The sequence below is a fragment of the Sphaeramia orbicularis genome, chromosome 24 (genome assembly GCF_902148855.1).
Source record: "Sphaeramia orbicularis chromosome 24, fSphaOr1.1, whole genome shotgun sequence".
NCBI lineage: Eukaryota > Metazoa > Chordata > Actinopteri > Kurtiformes > Apogonidae > Sphaeramia > Sphaeramia orbicularis.
Genome location: NC_043979.1, coordinates 49,045,102 through 49,063,417, shown reverse-complemented (window position 1 = coordinate 49,063,417; position 18,316 = coordinate 49,045,102). Strand labels below are relative to the sequence as shown.

The 18,316-nt window shown below is 35.2% G+C and overlaps 1 protein-coding gene across 1 annotated transcript in view; it reads left to right on the top strand.

Moving 5' to 3' along the window:
* The first annotated feature begins 6,238 nt into the window (after positions 1 to 6,238).
* Positions 6,239 to 18,316, top strand: part of LOC115415643 (uncharacterized) — a 16,768-nt gene continuing 4,690 nt past the window's right edge. The window contains exons 1-6 of the mRNA XM_030129297.1: positions 6,239 to 6,478; positions 7,874 to 7,952; positions 8,063 to 8,116; positions 11,819 to 11,864; positions 13,681 to 13,805; positions 15,809 to 15,923. Of these exons, the coding sequence (XP_029985157.1) occupies positions 6,373 to 6,478; positions 7,874 to 7,952; positions 8,063 to 8,116; positions 11,819 to 11,864; positions 13,681 to 13,805; positions 15,809 to 15,923 (525 nt within the window). The 5' untranslated portion in view covers positions 6,239 to 6,372. The remainder of the gene's footprint in view (positions 6,479 to 7,873; positions 7,953 to 8,062; positions 8,117 to 11,818; positions 11,865 to 13,680; positions 13,806 to 15,808; positions 15,924 to 18,316) is intronic.

Below are 18,316 nucleotides of genomic sequence, written 5' to 3'. Positions count from 1 at the left end.
GATACTTAATTTCAGCGCAAAAAAAAAAATCAGATACTTAATTTCAGCGCAAAAACATCAGATAATTTCAGCGCAAAAACATCAGATAATTTCAGCGCAAAAAAAAAAATTCAGATACTTAATTTCAGTGCAAAAAAAATTCAGTGCTACGAATTCAATGTCTTTTATAATTCAAAATCTGACGACACAGATTGACTTCCGTAAACGCCGTCTGTCGTCTTGAAAACTGGAGGGAAAAACACACAGTCCATTTTCCCGTCGTCGTCATTCCTTCGACTCGTACCAGAAGCCACTCAATTTGGATTTTCTTCTTATTTCACGCATTAAGTCCGTTTAAAGTCACCTCAGACCAATAGTTTGGGACAAATACAAGCGTATTCCTGCAAAAGTCTTAATATTATTGTGTTTTATTTTGGTTTCCTTTTCGCTCCTGTACCTCGCACATGTCTGAAAGAGTCGGAAAAGTTCAAATAAGGGCTGGGGAATCCTCACGACGGCATTTTACCGAGATGATGCGTTCGGTAACAATACTCAGTTATTTGTTTCTGGTCCTGATGGAAGTCGTCGGCCATAAAAAAACCACAACAAAACAAAACCAGCTCAGTCAGGAGGTAAATTCCATCTGTGGTTTAATTTTGGATTCAAGTCGGTGGGTTGTGATGTTTACAGTCTTAAAGCACAAAGGCAAAAAAAGAACAAATTCACCTGAAATCCGAAAAGTGTTCAGAGTTCAGAGCAAATTTCAGACGTTTTTTTTTCCGTTTCTCGTGGCCTTTACTTAAAAAAAAAAAAACTCCTTAAAGTCATGACGATGCTGCAGAAGTTCGGACTGAATGTTCATTTCCACGGTTGAACCTGCTCATTTGCGACGTTTTTATTTTTTTTAAATTTTTAAATTTTTTTTTTTGCTGGAGGTCCTGCTCTGATTTGCTTCGTTCATGTTCTTCCTCACATCTGTGCAGACGGGTTGCCATGTTCTGGTTTTATTTCCCTGTTTTTTTTTGTTTTTTTGGCACTGGGTGTCATTAAGTGCTTTGGAGTCAGAGGAGGGCACAACTTAAAGCTTCAAAACTTGAAAGAGGGTTTTTTTTTTTTTTTTAATGAGTTGAATGTTCAGAGGTCAATAAAATGGTTGACGGTTTTAGCAGGATTTGTGGTGTGTTTTTTTTTTTTTTTTTTTTTTTTTTTACTTTTAATGTGAGTTGGATTCACATGAATACTTGGTCGGGATGTTTTTTTTACTGAAAAAGACTCAACATTTGGTTAAAATTCAACTAAACTGTGAATATTCAATCATAACAATAAGTGGTTCCAGTCACAACAAGCCCCGCCCCCTGCATGAATTGTATCTTATTTTGGCGTCGATCCACTCTTTCATCCATATTCAATATTTGTTAAATATAAAAATTCTATATGTGACAAGTTTGAACTAAAGTGAAACAAAATTTATGTTTTTATAGACATTTAAAATTTTGCCCATTATAAGTAAATGGGAAAAGAAAAACATTTTAAAAATTTAACAATTTCCAAAACAATCAGTCACTTAGATATTTTGCAGAGTGATGTTTAAAATGAATCTCTATAGTTCTGCAGTGTTTTAAGTAAAATGAGTTAAAATTGACTTCTTTTTTTTTTTTTATATATATAATTTCGCCAATTATAACTAAATGGGGGGGGGGGGGGGGGTTGATTTTAAAAATTCATAAAAAATTTGAACTTTGACCTTCTTTTCCCAAAATCTAATCACATCTATTCTGGGTCACTGGTATCACTGGTCTACAAGGAAAATGCTTCCAGAATAAAAGTAATGAAATGTTACCACATGAGAGTCACTGATAAAGACAAATCCAGTCCTAAATGCTGGTTGGCTAAAGTTTCCAAGATACAGCCTTAGGTCAAAATGTGAAATTCAAGAATTAACGAGAGAATGGGTTTGACTCCAAAGGAATATTTGTGTCAGAGCGACAAGATCTACTTCAGAACACTGTCTACACATTAGAATACATTCACTTTACAGGTTCTGTTTAGTGGAAGATTTATAAAACTATTATAGAAATGTACATAAACCAATATATATGTGGAATAACACTTCATCATATACCTTGAAAACATCAGCAAACCGGCACTTTTGTCATTTATTTTCCAATTAATCTTATTAAAATACGTAACATTTAGCACATTTAATGTCTGAAGCAAATCATTTCTAAAAAATTGTAGACCAGTGTAATCTATAAACTAAATTTGGTCTGAATTCAACCAATAGTTTTGCTGCTAAAGTGTAAACAAACAAACAAACTGAACCAAAAACAAGTGGTTCCAGGAACAAGCCCCGCCCCTCACACTTATTGTAGTTTATTACCTCCGCCAAGGAGGTTCTGTTTTTGCCAGGGTTTGTTTGTTTGTTTGTTTGTTTGTTTGTCTGTCCGTTAGTGTGCAACATAACTCAAAAAGTTCTGGACAGATTTGGATGAAATTTTCAGGGTTTGTTGGAAATGGGATGAGGAAGAAATGATTAAATTTTGGTGGTGATCGGGGGTGGGGGGGCCCATTCCAACAAACCCTGAAAATTTCATCCAAATCTGTCCATAACATTTTGAGTTATGTTGCACACTAACAGACAGACAAACAGACAGACAGACAAACTCTGGCAGAAACATAACCTCCTTGGCGTGGGGGGGGGCCCACAGGGGGGGGGGGCACTGATCAGCCTTGGTGGAGGTCTGCGCTCTCTGAGTGCTTCTAGTTTTGTCATGGGTCCAGCTGATGTCATCATGTCTGTGTGTGCTGATGTCATCTCAGTTGCCTCTGAAAGAGACCCAGAATTTCACAGTCAGTGCATCTTCAGCTGGACTCGTTTGTGTTTTTCCCTCCACCAAGGAGGTTGTGTTGGCGTTGGTTTGTCTGTGTGTGTGTGTGTGTGCAGGATAACTCAAAAAGTTATGGATGAAAATTTCAGGAAATGTTGATACTGGCACAAGGAACAAATGATTAAATTTTGCTGGTGATGGGGGGTGGGGGGGGCACTGATCTGCCTTGGTGGAGGTCTGTGCTCTCCGAGTGCTTCTTCGAGGGGGGGTGTGTGTGTGTAAAGTTCCTAGTCTGACTCAGGAGGAGTTCTTCCACAGCAGTGAAAGTGTGCAGACATTACATTCAGCCTCTCCTCATACTAACTGCATACTTTCCTTCCAGATGAACTCACAGCGTAGAAACAATGTAGGACTGAACAGTGTTACGCCCCGGCCCAGGGGTTCACCAGGGCGAACAGAATATGCTCAACTTTGTCCCCTCCCAGCTCCCAAGCACACACGTCAGTCAAAAAACTTAAGATTCACAATATTTATTATTACTACTTTTGTTTTAACAACTAAGGAAGGGTTAGGGGAGGGAGCGGCTAAAACAAACAAACAAAATATCTTCTTTACAGTTTAAACTAAATTACCTACTCAAAATAAATGCACGAAATAAAATGCAGCAAACTTGCCTAAACTTCCTAACCAGAAACAGGAGAAAAGGTGAAACAAAAAAAGAGCCGACCTCCCCTACCAGAAAAGGGTTCGATTTACAAAAACTATTCACAACTATATACAATCGAATTTAGCAGGAGCACGAAGACTGACGGTCACACACACGAACACAGGGTTGAGAGCTGGCAGGAAGCAAGAGCGAGCATAGATGGAAGCTCCAGGGCCATCTTTAAAGGGGCCAGGCAATCAGGATCCACCAATCAGCAACCTGCAACAAACAGACACAAAAGGGCACAGCACACCTACAGGACGGGGGAGAACACACACACTAAACAGAAAACACATACATATAAATAGACAAATTATGACCCAGGGTCATAACAACAGTAGGACCACAGACATTTGAATGTAAACACTTGCTTTTCACCCCTCCCTCCTCCCTCCCCCGTTCTCCCTCCCCCTCTTGAATTCCTCCTCCCAGTTTTGCACAGTTGATGAAGCTGGAGCATCAGCCACTGTAGACACCATATCAGCATGAGTGTCCTGGGGGGGGGGGGGGGTCTTAGCCCTTTTTCTGCAGACATTTGACCAGACCACGGTGCCACAGACGGTTCACCAAATGTCTGGTGAAAGCTGAGTAATAACCGACCCAGGAGTTCAGCAGGTCGTCGTTTAACACACTATGAACTCTGCGTGACTTCCACCTCCAAGATTTAGCGTACGACACATGACCCTCGTCTAGACCTGTGTACGCTCAGTCTGACCAGAGGACGGGGGGGGGGGGGGGATCAAAGCATTTTCGAGACAAGGTGGGGGGGCTGTATTTGGGTTTTTAAGATATTACATTTCAGCCATGGACTGTGTATGGTTTTGACATTTTTCTAGCATGTGAAGAATGGACTTCACCCTTTCATGCACAGTGGTCACTCCAGTGGTCACTCCAGTGGTCAGTTCTTCTCCAGCTGTTCTCTTGTATATTCATGGGTTTTATTGTTTTAGTTCCATCTCAGCCAACACAGTGGACGCTTATGCACCATCCCATACACTGACATTCACACCATTACTGTAACTTTGCTGTTCTTGGTAAACCTGATCTGCACTGACATGTTTGAGTGGAAATCAGTTGCTAATTGCTATTAGACTGTAATCAACAGGTTTTTTTTTTAATCTTTTTTTTTTTTTTTACCTCCGCCAAGGAGGTTCTGTTTTTGCCAGGGTTTGTTTGTCTGTCTGTCTGTCTGTCCGTTAGTGTGCAACATAACTCAAAAAGTTCTGGACAGATTTGGAGGAAATTTTCAGGGTTTGTTGGAAATGGGATAAGGAAGAAATGATTACATTTTGGTGGTGATCGGGGGTGGGGGGGGCCCACGGGGGGGGGGGGGCACAGACCAGAAAATTTCATCCAAATCTGTCCATAACTTTTTGAGTTATGTTGCACACTAACGGACAGACAAACAAACAAACAGACAGACAAACAAACCCTGGCAAAAACAGAACCTCCTTGGTGTGGGGGGGCCCACGGGGGGGGGGGCACTGATCAGCCTTGGCGGAGGTCTGCGCTCTCCAAGTGCTTCTAGTTTATACATGTGAATCACAACGTAGAGATCACAGTGGATCTGCAAATACAGAAAACATTAAATAACAGGGAGAATATTATTAAAATTCCATGTACTTCTCTTAAGACATTTCAGATATTCACATTTTTTGTAAAAAGCTAGTCTGTAAATGTAAACATTTTTGTGTAATTTTACTTTTTTTTTTTGACACTAAAACAAACAGACAAATATACAGTTTTCATTATTTATAGGTTCTTATGATAGTATTTTACTGGTCTGATCCACTTTAGATTGAAATGACCTAAAATGATTTGAACATCCTTGATTACCTCCACCAAGGAGGTTCTGTTTTTGCCAGGGTTTGTCTGTCTGTCTGTTTGTCTGTCCGTTAGTGTGCAACATAACTCAAAAAGTTATGGACAGATTTGGATGAAATTTTCAGGGTTTGTTGGAAATGGGATAAGGAAGAAATGATTAACTTTTGGTGGTGATCGGGGGTGGGGGGGCCCACGGGGGGCCCACGGGGGGCCCACTGATCAGCCTTGGCGGAGGTCTGCGCTCTCCGAGTGCTTCTAGTTTTTACATATTATCTCCATGAAGTAAGTAGTAACTAGTATTAGAGTATGTTAAAATGTGAGAAAACATCAGATTAGCAGCATTAAACATGTTTTTATTTCATAGTTTTCACACAGTAGATCAGTAAATACATGTTTCTTTGCTTCAAAAATTCAACTCCTGGTGTCCAGCTGAGTGGACATTTTTGCAACTCTATGAAAAATAGGTTCATAAAAAAATTTCAATCGCATTGTTTTTGTTTGTTTTTTTTTTTTTTCTTGCCTAAAGAGGAATAAAAACACTCAGGAAAAAAAAAAAATCTGGATTAAGGTTCTCATAATTCATTCATGAAAGGGTTAAAGTAAACAAGAAAAAAGACAAATTTCAGCAATCTTAAAATATTTTAGGCGTACTGAAGCACCCCCAGAAATGGGCTAAAAACGCCCACGCTTTAAACCTACTGAAACTGTTTTATTAACTTTATTTACTTCTTTTAGTCCTTTTCCTTTATCTTTTCATCTCATTTATTATATTTTCTTTCTTTCATTCATTCTTATGTACTTTCTTCTATTAAACCCTTTCATTTCCTCTGTATTCTCTCCTTTTTACTTTTTGTTGTTGTTGCAGTCTTCTTTCCCTCCACCAGGGGTCGCCTGGGGGGCCTAACCCTCCCCCTCAGCTCCACCTGACTGCAGTCACATGACCACAGAGGGTTTTTATCCCACATGGCTGCTGGTGCTCAGTCATTCTGAGGGTTCTGGTCTGGTGTGGTCTGACGTGGATCTGCGGGGTGGACCATGGCCCAGGTCCAGGATGAGCCGGATCAGACCCTGGTCAGTGGTCTGGGTCAGCTGGTCAGTTTGGGAAACGTCCTTCTGGAAAAAGCCAAACAGGAGGCAGAGGGTAAGAAGAAAAGAAAATGAAACCAAACTTCCACGGACACATGAATGAAAGGTGGAGAGTAAAAAGAAAGAAAGAACCTGAGGCGGAGTATTTAGAACGAATGTGTGTGAAATAAAAGTACATTTAATTTAACAGTTTGAATGTTTCATACATAAACCTGAGAATTTGTACAGAAACTTTTATAGGAATTATCTCAGCAAGTTTATTGAGATGTTTTTGATGAAAACTAATACTCCAGTAACAAATAATATTTTACATGCCATTAAAATACATCTTGTTTTATTCATTTGTTTAGTTTGTTGAGTATTTTTTCATTTACACTAGTTTTAGTCGTTTTTTTAATTCATTTTGTTCATTATTTAGTCCCATTTTGTTCACACCTTTCATTTTATTCAATATTTAGTTAATTTCTGTTCATTTATTTTAATTATTTAATTGTTTTGTCCATTTTTTTAGGCCTATTTTGTTAATTTACTTTAATTTTGTTCATTATTTTGTTCTTTTTTCTTCATTTTTGTTCATTAATTAGCTCTACTTTGTTAATTTATGTTCATTTTTTTCATTATTTTGCTCTTTTTTTGTGCATTTATGTTCATTATTTAGCTCTACTTTGTTCATTTTGTTTATTATTTTGCTCTTTTTTTCTTCATTCATGTTCATTATTTAGCTCTACGTTGTTCATTTATGCTCATTTTGTTCATTATTTTGTTCTTTTTTTCTTCATTTATGTTCATTATTTAGCTCTGCTTCCTTCATTTATGTTCATTTTTGTCATTATTTCGTTCGGTTTTGTTCATTTTCATGGTTATTTTGCTCAATTTTGGGATATTTTTGCTCATTTTATGTCTATTGTTGGAACTTGGCGTTTGTCTATTTAGTTACATTTTTTTTTCTTCACTGTAGAAATCGACCTTTTTATAACATGTGAATCATAATGTTTTGCTCAGAGTAAAACAAAGCTGTAGGAAATCAGATTAACTGTGACCCTGCTTAGTTTATACAAATACAAGTTTTTATGATCTTTTATTATTTATCTCAAACATTCAACATCCATATCAAAATCCAGACCATGTTGATGGAGTCTGGGGTTAAAAATTCACTCCTAGAGTTAAAACTTAGCAGCATTTGTTGCTAATTTATCCTTTATTTCATGTTTTTTTAATGTTCAGCTGAACTGTGTTTGTTCCAGTTACACTTAATTCATCGTGTCTTCGTCTAATTTTGACTTTATCCTAAAAAACTCGACTCCTGCGCAGAGTTAAAGCAGATCAGTTCAGTCGAGTCAGTGGATTAAACACTTCCTGGCATGAGGATGGTGTAACATAATCCCGGTCACACTTATTTCCAAATACAATGACACTGCACAAATAACAGAGCTTCTTTGTTCTCTGTCAGAGTCTCTGGAGAGTTTCGTTCCAAATAAGATCACCACCCTGTTCGGCCTGATCACAGCCGGAGCAACTTTGTACAAAAGGTCGGCCGAGATCTTCAACATCCTCACAAAATCACATTAATGACACACAAACAAACCACCTGAAATCTAATAAATCTGTACTATGATGTGTTTATGCAACTGTTTTTTAGCCTCGGAGTGACGAAAAAGACCGAAGCAGAGGCCATTTGGCAGAAGTCGTACCAGTAAGTATGAAAACAGGAAGAAAATAAGAACCTTTTTCATGCTGTATCATCAGATTTTTATGGTCATCTCAACATGTGACCATTAAACATAAATAAGATTTTTTAAAAAGTACTTAATTAAAGATTCAAAGTGTAAAATTTAGCGACATATTGCAGTCAAATCGCAGCTTTCAGCCATGTAAACACTTCTGCTACCATCCAAAACATGCCACCAATATAGGCAGTTTACTGATATATAACTGTTATATAAATGTCAGAATTATAGAGGTGAAGCCGCAGAAGAATGAGTACTAAAACCAGAATTTACTGAAAACTGCCGCCCACACCCAGAACAATGTCATAATAAAGCCCTTCAGGTCATTTCAGATCATTAGTTATTGTATTACACATACAGTCGTGTTGATAAAAGTAGAAATGTACAAACACACTAATAATAACTACCTGAGCTAATTAGCATGCTAGCTGACAGACCATAGAATTCAATACATATTTATGCTAACATCAGCTAATGCAGCTAATAGGGATGTAACCATATGAAAGTTTCATATCACGGTTATTGTGACCAAAATTATCACAGTATTGTTGAAATTGTGCTCAAAATGTTCAAAAAGTACTAATACACACACTGAAATAATTTAACCAAGTTGTATTTAGAAAAAAATAAAATAATAATATAATATAACAAAATAACTGGCACAATGTCCCTTCTGTTGCAGAAACCTTCAAATAGTTAGTGGTCTGAGCCTATTTTGTCCGTTTTTCAGTCCTTTTGATGTTGCCTTTATGTACTACACTGGGTTACAAAAAAATGTTTTTTTTCTGAATTCGGACCATTCTGCACCGCTAAATCCAAAAATGACACCTGTTTTTCTCAGTCAGGTCAGGTTTTTTTGCTAATTTGATTTTGAAAAATTTGATCTTCTCACAAAATTGATTACACTTTTGTGACTTTATCAGTTGATTTTTCAATAGAGTTGTCACCCAAAATAGGTTTTAAGAGAAAAAAAATCATTTTCTAACAGGATATAGGGTGGGGAAGCAAAATGTACAATATTTTGAGGCAGGGATTGAAAGACAGTGTATGACCAATTAGTTTACTGAAAGTCATGAGAATTTATTTGCCACAAGAAAATGTCCATAATAGAAAATGTTTTTATTCTATGTGTCCTCCTTCTTTCTCAATAACTGCCTTCACACGCTTCCTGAAACTTGCGCAAGTGTTCCTCAAATATTGGGGTGACAACTTCTCCCATTCTTCTTTAATAGTATCTTCCAGACTTTCTGGTAATAGTTTTGCTCATAGTCATTCTCTTCTTTCCATTCTAAACAGTCTTTATGGACACTCCAACTATTTTTGAAATCTCCTTTGGTGTGACGAGTGCATTCAGCAAATCACACACTCTTTGACGTTTGCTTTCCTGATTACTCATATGGGCAAAAGTTTGTGAAAAGGTATGGATAATAGTGTTAGGTATGATTATGACATCAGTATCTGTTTTGGTTCAAAACAATTGACGTAGTGCCTGCTGAGAAAAAAACAACTAAATGTTCATTGTACATTTTGCTTCCCCACCCTGTATATTTATTAAGTGTTACAAACTGTAGCAGAATACGTCGGGCTTTTTTTGCAAGATCTTCTAGTCGAAGCCATTTCATTCACCTGTAATATTAAAAAAACCATTAATCATAAATTGGGAAAAGTAAAATCTTCAGAACTCGTTTATTGCAAGAAATATGAAAGAATTTTGTATCATATGATGTGAAAATGCCCATAAATGTAAGCAAAAATGTTCAAAAGCCAATATGTAGCATAGTTCAGAAAGTTGACCTGATTGAGCAAAATTAATGTGATTTTTGGATTCAGCACACCAAAATTATCCTAAATCAGCTCAAAAAACTGAAACAAATTTGTTGTTGACCAGTGCTATATAAACAAATGTTTCCTATACCCATGTTTGGGATCTGTTTTTTCAGCACAACTTCATCTTATACCATCTGTTTATTATTTTTCCACTTTAACCTACAATAAAAACATAAAAGGACCAAAAACACACAAAAAATATATAAAATCCGATTTGAAAATGTATATAATTTATTGCATAAATAACACAGATGCTTAACAAACCTTTTCAAAGACTTTAAAAGTGAATATTTGTTCCAAATATTAGGGATAGAAAATCAAAATGGTAATAAATTAAAACTATACTCAAATATTTGACATAAAAGCAGATCTTTACATAGGGTTTTTTTCCCCCTAAAAGTGTTGTAATCAAACATGGTTATCATGATAATTAGAATTTAAACGGTAATACTAACCGTTGGCAATTTTACCGCGGTTTATCGTTATACCGGTAATCGTTACATCCCTAGCAGCTAATTACTGTTGTTATTATAATGAATCTCCTTTAAACTTCACACCAGAATCCTCTGATGGTCTTGTTAGTGGAACTTCTTAAACTAGAGCAGAGTCTGTTCAGGAGAAAAATAAGTTAATAATTAATTAGTTTATAAATATTCTGTACAATATTCTGTACAGTAACATCTAAGTAAGAAAATAATAAATTACTGTATCTTCACTGTTTTTAATTGTACAGCTGTTTTATGTCTTTAATCTATTCTTGTATTTTATTCTTTTATTTTGGTTTTTCTCCTGTAAGTTGCTTTGGAAAAAACACGTCTGCCAAATGCATAAATGCAAATGCAAATAACAAGTATTATATTAGGGACTGGATCCAACCTGAAATATGAAAATAAAGTATTATATGTACAGAAAGTCTTAACCCTTTCATGCACAAATTATGAGAACCTTAATCAAAATTTTTTCCTGAATGTTTTTATTCCTCTTTAGGCATGAAAAAAAAACAATGTGATAGAAAATTTTCTTCTGATAAATAAATAAAAAATAAATAAATAAATAAAATTAAAAATAAATAAATAAAAATACATTAAAAAAGTAATAATGACAAAAAAATTCTTATGAACCTATTTTTCATGAAATTGCAAAAATATCCACTCAGCTGGACATCACATGTTTAATTTTTGACGCACAGAAACATGTATTTACTTATAAATTTTGTGAAAACTGTGGGGAGGGCTGGTGATTCTGGGGGTTTATGCTCAGGAGAGATCTACATAATGTCACCAATTCATGTCAGAAAAGATATGTAGTGTCTTAAAACTTTAATAAAGATATGTGTAAAAAAACAAAAACAAAAAAACAATGAAAAGAACAACAAAACCCATGAATGTACAAGAGAACAGCTGTAGAATAACTGTCCACTGTAGTGACCAGTGTGCATGAAAGTATTAAATATGAAGTATAATGTTTTAATATACACAGTAGACACTGACAGAGTAATGGAAAGAGTGAAACTCTGTGGTTGTATGAATAATGTGAACAGAAAATGTACATGTAGTTATGAATGCAGAGTCTAATACCATGTACAGTTGACTTTAAGTTCAGTAGTATCAGGTGAAATGTGGACGTTTGGTGTCAAATATAAGTATTAGAGTAACTGGAGGCCCATCACTGTGTAATCTAGTAAGTGTAACATGTGTTTTCTACATGAAAGAGCAGAAACAGCTCTGGTATCGGAGTGAGTAATGTGATCTGGTACTAGCGTTTGTCACTGTCTGATTTTTATTTATTAATGGAAATAAAATCTGTCCGTTCACACTTGGACGTGTCTTCTGTTTTTCCAGTCATGCAGCGGTGAAGGAGCAGGTGGACGAGCTTCTGCAGCTGGAGGTCTGGAAAAGGCGTTTTCTGCATCGCAATTCACAAAATCCACAGTGAAAATGTCTCTTCAAGGACTTTTAGTGCAAATTAAGGTCATACTGTATTTGTTAGTCTATAGCAGCGCTGTCAAACTTCTTTTGGTTCAGTTCCATATTTAGCCCAATTTGATCTCAAGCGGGTCAGAGCAGTAAAATAATGACTGAATAACCTATAAATAATGACAAATCCAAGTTTTTCTTTTTGTTTTAGTACAAAAAACCCCAATTAAATTATGAAAATATTTACATTTTACAAAAAAGATGTGAAAAACCTGAAAAAGCAGAAATTTCATTTGAAAAATTAGTGCAACTTTAACAATATTATGCCTCGACTTATTATTTATACATTTACATTAAACACAGTGTTCCATAAACATTCGGTAACAGGCAGAATATTGTGAAAATTTTGGAGTTTGGAACTAAAATTTGAACAATTTCTGCAATATTCCATCTCTTATTATTAACCTAACTCCAGATCACAGTGGATCCATAAATGTACAAAACATTTAGGAACAGGCAGAATATTGTTAAAAATGCACATTTAATAACCTATAAATAATGACAAATCCAAGTTTTTCATGTTGTTTTAGGACAAAAAAACCCCAGTTAAATTATGAAAATATTTACATTTTACAAAAAAGATGTGAATAACCTGAAAAAAACAGAAATTTCCTTTGAAAAATTATTGCAATTTTAACAATATTATGCCTCAACTTATTATTTATACATTTACATTAAACACAGTGTTACATAAATATTTGGGAACAGGCAGAATATTGTGAAAATTTTGGAGTTTGGAACTAAAATTTGAACAATTACTCCAATATTCCATCTGGTATTATGAACCCAACCCCAGATCACAGTGGATCCATAAATGTACAAAACATTCAGTATCAGGCAGAATATTGTTAAAAATGCACATTTAATAACCTATAAATAATGACAAATCCAAGTTTTTCATGTTGTTTTAGGACAAAAAAACTCCAATTAAATCATGAAAATATTTATATTTTACAAAAAAGATGTGAATAATCTGAAAAAAACTGAAATTTCCTTTGAAAAATTAGTGCAATTTTAACAATATTATGCCTCGACTTATTATTTATACATTTACATTAAACACAGTGTTCCATAAACATTTGGTAACAGGCAGAATATTGTGAAAATTTTGGAGTTTGGAGCTAAAATTTGAACAATTTCTACAATATTCCATCTGTTATTATTATTAACGCAAACACCAGATCCCAGTGGATCCATAAATGCAGCAAACATTTAGTAACAGGCAGAATATTGTTCAAATTACACATTTCAGGTTGTTCATCTTTGTTTTTATTTATGTATTTATTTGCATTTTATTGTGAAAGAGTAGTTTTGTAAATATAAATATTTTCACAGTGTAATGTTATTTTTTCCACATAATTTTTCACAAAGAAAATTAGTCATTGTCATTATTTATGGTTATTGTTGTTATTTTTACTGTAGATCTCATTGGTCTGTATGTGGAACCTGAACCAAAAGGATCTGGACAACCTGGACTGTTCAGGTTCATTTTTGCACTTTCATCCTGCGGGCCAGAATGGAACCTTTGGGGGGTCAGATTTGGTCCCCGGGCCGCATGTTTGACACCTGTGGTCTATAGGAACAAGGCCTGCAGCAGAAAAATGACATAGAGCACCAGATCTGATCCAGACTTTTTGGCGCTCGATGGTTCTTGTGTACCTGGGTTTATCTCGGTTGGAGGTTTTCATCAGCTGTTTGTGGATGTTGTGTGTGTTTTTTGTGCGCAGACCAACTGGGACTCGTTCCTGGACGGTGTGGATGCAGGTCTGCGGACCGTCGATGGGCAACCTGCAGGAAAAACCACTGACCGCCTGAGCCCCGACAACACATTTACTGACGCACGCAGCGGAAAGTGGGTCCACAGACTAGTTGAACTTGTGTCCATAGTTTTGTGCTTTACGGTTATGTGATTAAACAGTTGGTCAGTTATAAAATGTACAATGGAAGATTAAATCAGCTGACATGAACATTAACCCTTTCATGCATACTGTTCACTACAGTGGACAGCCGTTCTACAGCTGTTCTCTTGTATATTCATGGATTTTGTTGTTCTTTTCGTTTTTTTTTGTTTTTTTTTAAACACATATCTTTATTAAAGTTTTAAGACACTACATATCTTTTCTGACATGAATTGGTAACATTATGTAGATCTCTCCTGAGCATAAACCCCCAGAATCACCAGCCCTCCCCACAGTTTTCACACAATTTATCAGTAAATGCATGTTTCTGTGCGTCAAAAATTAAACATGTGGTGTCCAGCTGAGTGGACATTTTTGCAACTTCATGAAAAATAGGTTCATAAGAATTTTTTTTTTTCCATTAATATTTTTTAATGTATTTTTTTTTTTTTTTTTAATTTTAAATTATTTTTATTTTTTAATTTATTCCTCAGAAGAAAATTTTCAATCACATTGTTTTTTTCATGCCTAAAGAGGAATAAAAACAGGAAAAAAATTTGATTAAGGTTCTCATAATTTGTGCATGAAAGGGTTAAAAAATCAAAGGTTTATAAGTAATGCATCCAATGATACACCTGTCATATTGACCAAATCATGCATTACTGATGATATACACTACAAACAAAAAGTTAAGGATATTTCATTTGTTTTTTATCTTTTTTTTTTGTGTCATTTTTGCCATTTTTATATAAAACTATGTCTGGTCATTAAACCAATGTGTTTCAATTCACACACAAAAAAGCAAAAAGTGCTGAGCAAGAATCTCAACTGAAAAAAAAGCCCAAAAATTAAAAAACATCCCTAACTTTTTGTTTGTACTGTATTTATATATTATTTTTCAATGTATTTGTTAATAAGTCAAACAGAAATCCAACATTTTTCCAAACAGAGACAAATCCCAGGTAATATTTATGCCCTGCAGAATATGAAGTTTTAATCAACAGTACAACTTCATTTTTAGGCGTTAGTTTTTAGAGTTATTTGCAACTAATTTGCTGCTGGAAATGAGTTTAAGATGAAAATTAGCATTGTGCTTTATCTAAGAGCTTGCTAGTTAATGCTATTAGCCAGGCTAACAACACAAAGTTCCTCAAGTTAAAGACATTTTAATCCAATTTTAAGTTCGTTTTATGGTGCAATTATTTTTTTTTTTGGAAACATTCCACAATAACCAATGAGTTTGAGACTTAATTCATGTTCAGCTAATAATAAGTATCTTTGCTATTAGCTACTCTGAGCTTCAACTTCTGTCAGTTAGCTAGCGTTAGCATGCTAACACTCTAAGGTAAACACATCTATTATAATTTTTTTTTTTTACTGTATCTGCATTTGGACATGGGATATTTCTTGATGTATTTATTCATTTATATGTGTGTGAATGTAATGATCTGTTTCCCTTCTGTTTTTTTGTGCAGGTGTTATTTTTTTTATACTAAGTGTCAAATGAGAATAAAAGTAAACCTGGATTAGCATTAGCTTTTCACACACGGGCGCTAATAGAGATGCTAGCATTGCTGTATGTTTTCATTTTGAATATATCTGTCAAATTACTCTGTTTTCACACAAAATTTTAAGGAGGTTTGTATTCCAACAGTGTCTGGGTTATACTGTAGTAATATAATATCAAGTACAAGAAACTAAGACGGGGTAAAATATTTCTACAGTTATGTTTATTCTCATTAGCATTAAGTTAGCATTGTAATTAGCTTAATTAGAAGTAACTGGAGGAACTGGATGAATGTGTTAATAACAAATAACCAATGTTATGTTCCGGCCTAGGTGTGTTTCCAGGGTCATAACAAAACCATAACACCAGTAGGACAATTGGCTTTAATTATTTAACTGAAATGGCCGTGTGTGACTGTAGAGTCTGTTGTTTTGTGTGTTTTTCTGTCAGGTCTGTGACTCTGGGTCAGTTCTTGGACCAGGGTCAGAAGCTGCTGCTGGTTCTCATCAGACATTTTGGATGACTACCGTGACGGGACCACGTGGCCGAGCTGGAGGCCAGTGAGGTCAGTAGAACATCAGTCACATTCTTACTATTATTGGATTAGTTTTTGTCCTGGTCTGCTCTTGTGTTGATTAACAAATGGCACTTGAGCTCCAAAAGTTTGATATAAAAGTCCTAATTTGTTGGACCTGCTTGTAACTGATGCACGTCACCACTGCAGTATTTTCCTGCAAAACGTTCATTACAATGTGGACAATACGACTGTTTATGGAGATTTTAGTTTTTGGGGTCAGCAGAGTTGGAGATCCACATAACAGTATGGTATCGAGTGTGTAAATTCAACTATAATGGAGCAAATTCTGCAAAATCTGTCATTAACTGAACATAAAACAAGCCTCTCCATCCACCGTCATTTGTCAAACTCCATGGCTTTTACTGATGAATCCATGTTGTAGTGAGTAATAATAAGATAACCTAGTATATATACACATAAAAACACCTATGATGGAGAGTCTAACATGTTTTTGTTCGCACTTTCCACACTTTAACAACTGTGACTCTCTACATTTACCCTTTCCTGAATGATTTATTATAACATTGTCCTCAGCATTTTGCATTTTTTAGTGAAAATCAGGTATTTTTCTGTATTTCATTCACTGAACATACGTGTTCAAAAGTCAGTTCGAAGGTTATTATATCAGAAACAGAGAAAACTGAAGAAAAAGTGACTTTTTCAGTCAAATCTATCATTAACTGAACATAAAACAAGCATCTCCGTCCACTGTCATTTGTCACACTCCATGGCTTTTACTCATGAATCCATGTTGTAGTGGGTAATAATGAGATAATTTAGTATATACACATAAAAACACCTATGATGGGGAATCTAACATGTTTTTGTTTGCACTTTCCACACTTTTACAACTGTAGCTCTCTACATTTACCCTTTCCTGAATGATTTATTACCTCCACCAGGAGGTATTGTGATCACTTTGCTTTGTGTGTTTGTTTGTTTGTTTGTAACTTTAGGGGAAAACTATTCCAAACATCTTTACCAAATCTTCCCCACAGGTAGGCCTAGGCCCTGGGACCAACCCATTACATTTTGGGCCAAGTAGTTCAGGGTCACAGCAAGGTCACAACATCCACAATTTTCTTATCTGTCATCATTGAGCAATTTTTGAAAATTAAAAAAAAATTCAAAACTACTCCGATTAGCCTCCAATTTGATCCACCCATAGATATCTTGTATCTGACACAAAATTGTCCACATCCACTGTGGAATGTGGACTCTGTGGACATTTACATTTAACATTGAAAATCCCATTTACCACACATTTAAAATTAGAACTCAACAAATATTGATGTGAATTGAATATAATTTGACATACACATGACTGGTACCAAGCTTCAACTTTTTCTGCTGAATGGAACAACCTTGAGACTGAAAATCATGTATTTTTCTGTATTTCATTCACTGATCATACATGTGTTCAAAAGTCAATTCAAAGATTATTATATCAAAATGGAAAATACTGAAAAAAAGTGACTTTTTCCGTCAAATCTATTATTAACTGAACATAAAACAAGCCTCTCCATCCACTGTCATTTGTCAAACTCCATGGCTTTTACTCATGAATCCATGTTGTAGTGGGTAATAATAAGATAATTAAGTATATACACATAAAAACACATATGATGGAGAATTCTGGAATTCTCTACCCATTCACATCCGGAACTCCGAAACACTCACCTCATTCAAAAGCCAACTCAAATCCCACCACTTCAGATCATCATTCGAAAACTGACTGCCCGTTCAACCTCCTCCACTCTCACCTACCTTCTTTTGTGTGTTTTTCTTTTGTCAGTATTTGTCTCTGTATTTGTTCTTTGATTACCGTTTAGTATTAACTTCATATCTGTTTACCCGTTGGATGTATGTTTGTCCCTTGGTTGTTTATTGTAAAGTGTCTTTGAGTACTTACAAAAGCGCTATATAAAACTGATGTAGTATTATTATTATTATTATTATTATTATTATTATTATTGCAGTCCAAAGTTTCCAAAAGTATTGCAGTCATATACAAGGCAAAACAACTGATAACACTGGGTTACAAAAAAATGTTTTTTGCAAGTTGTCTAGGTTTTTTCAACTGAATTAGGACCATTCTGCACCGCTAAATCCAAAAATGACATCTGTTTTTCTCAATCAGGTCAGGTTTTTTTGCTAATTTGATTTTGAAACATTTGATCTTCTCACAAAATTGATTACATTTTTGTGACTTTATCAGTTGATTTTTTATGTAGTTCTCACCCAAAATAGGTTTTAAGAGAAAAAAAAATCATTTGATCACTTGATTCCTGTTAGGTACAATGGTGTATTCACCGCAGATGTAGCAGAATACGTCAGGCTTATTTTTGCAAGATCTTCTAGTCGAAGCCATTTCATTCACC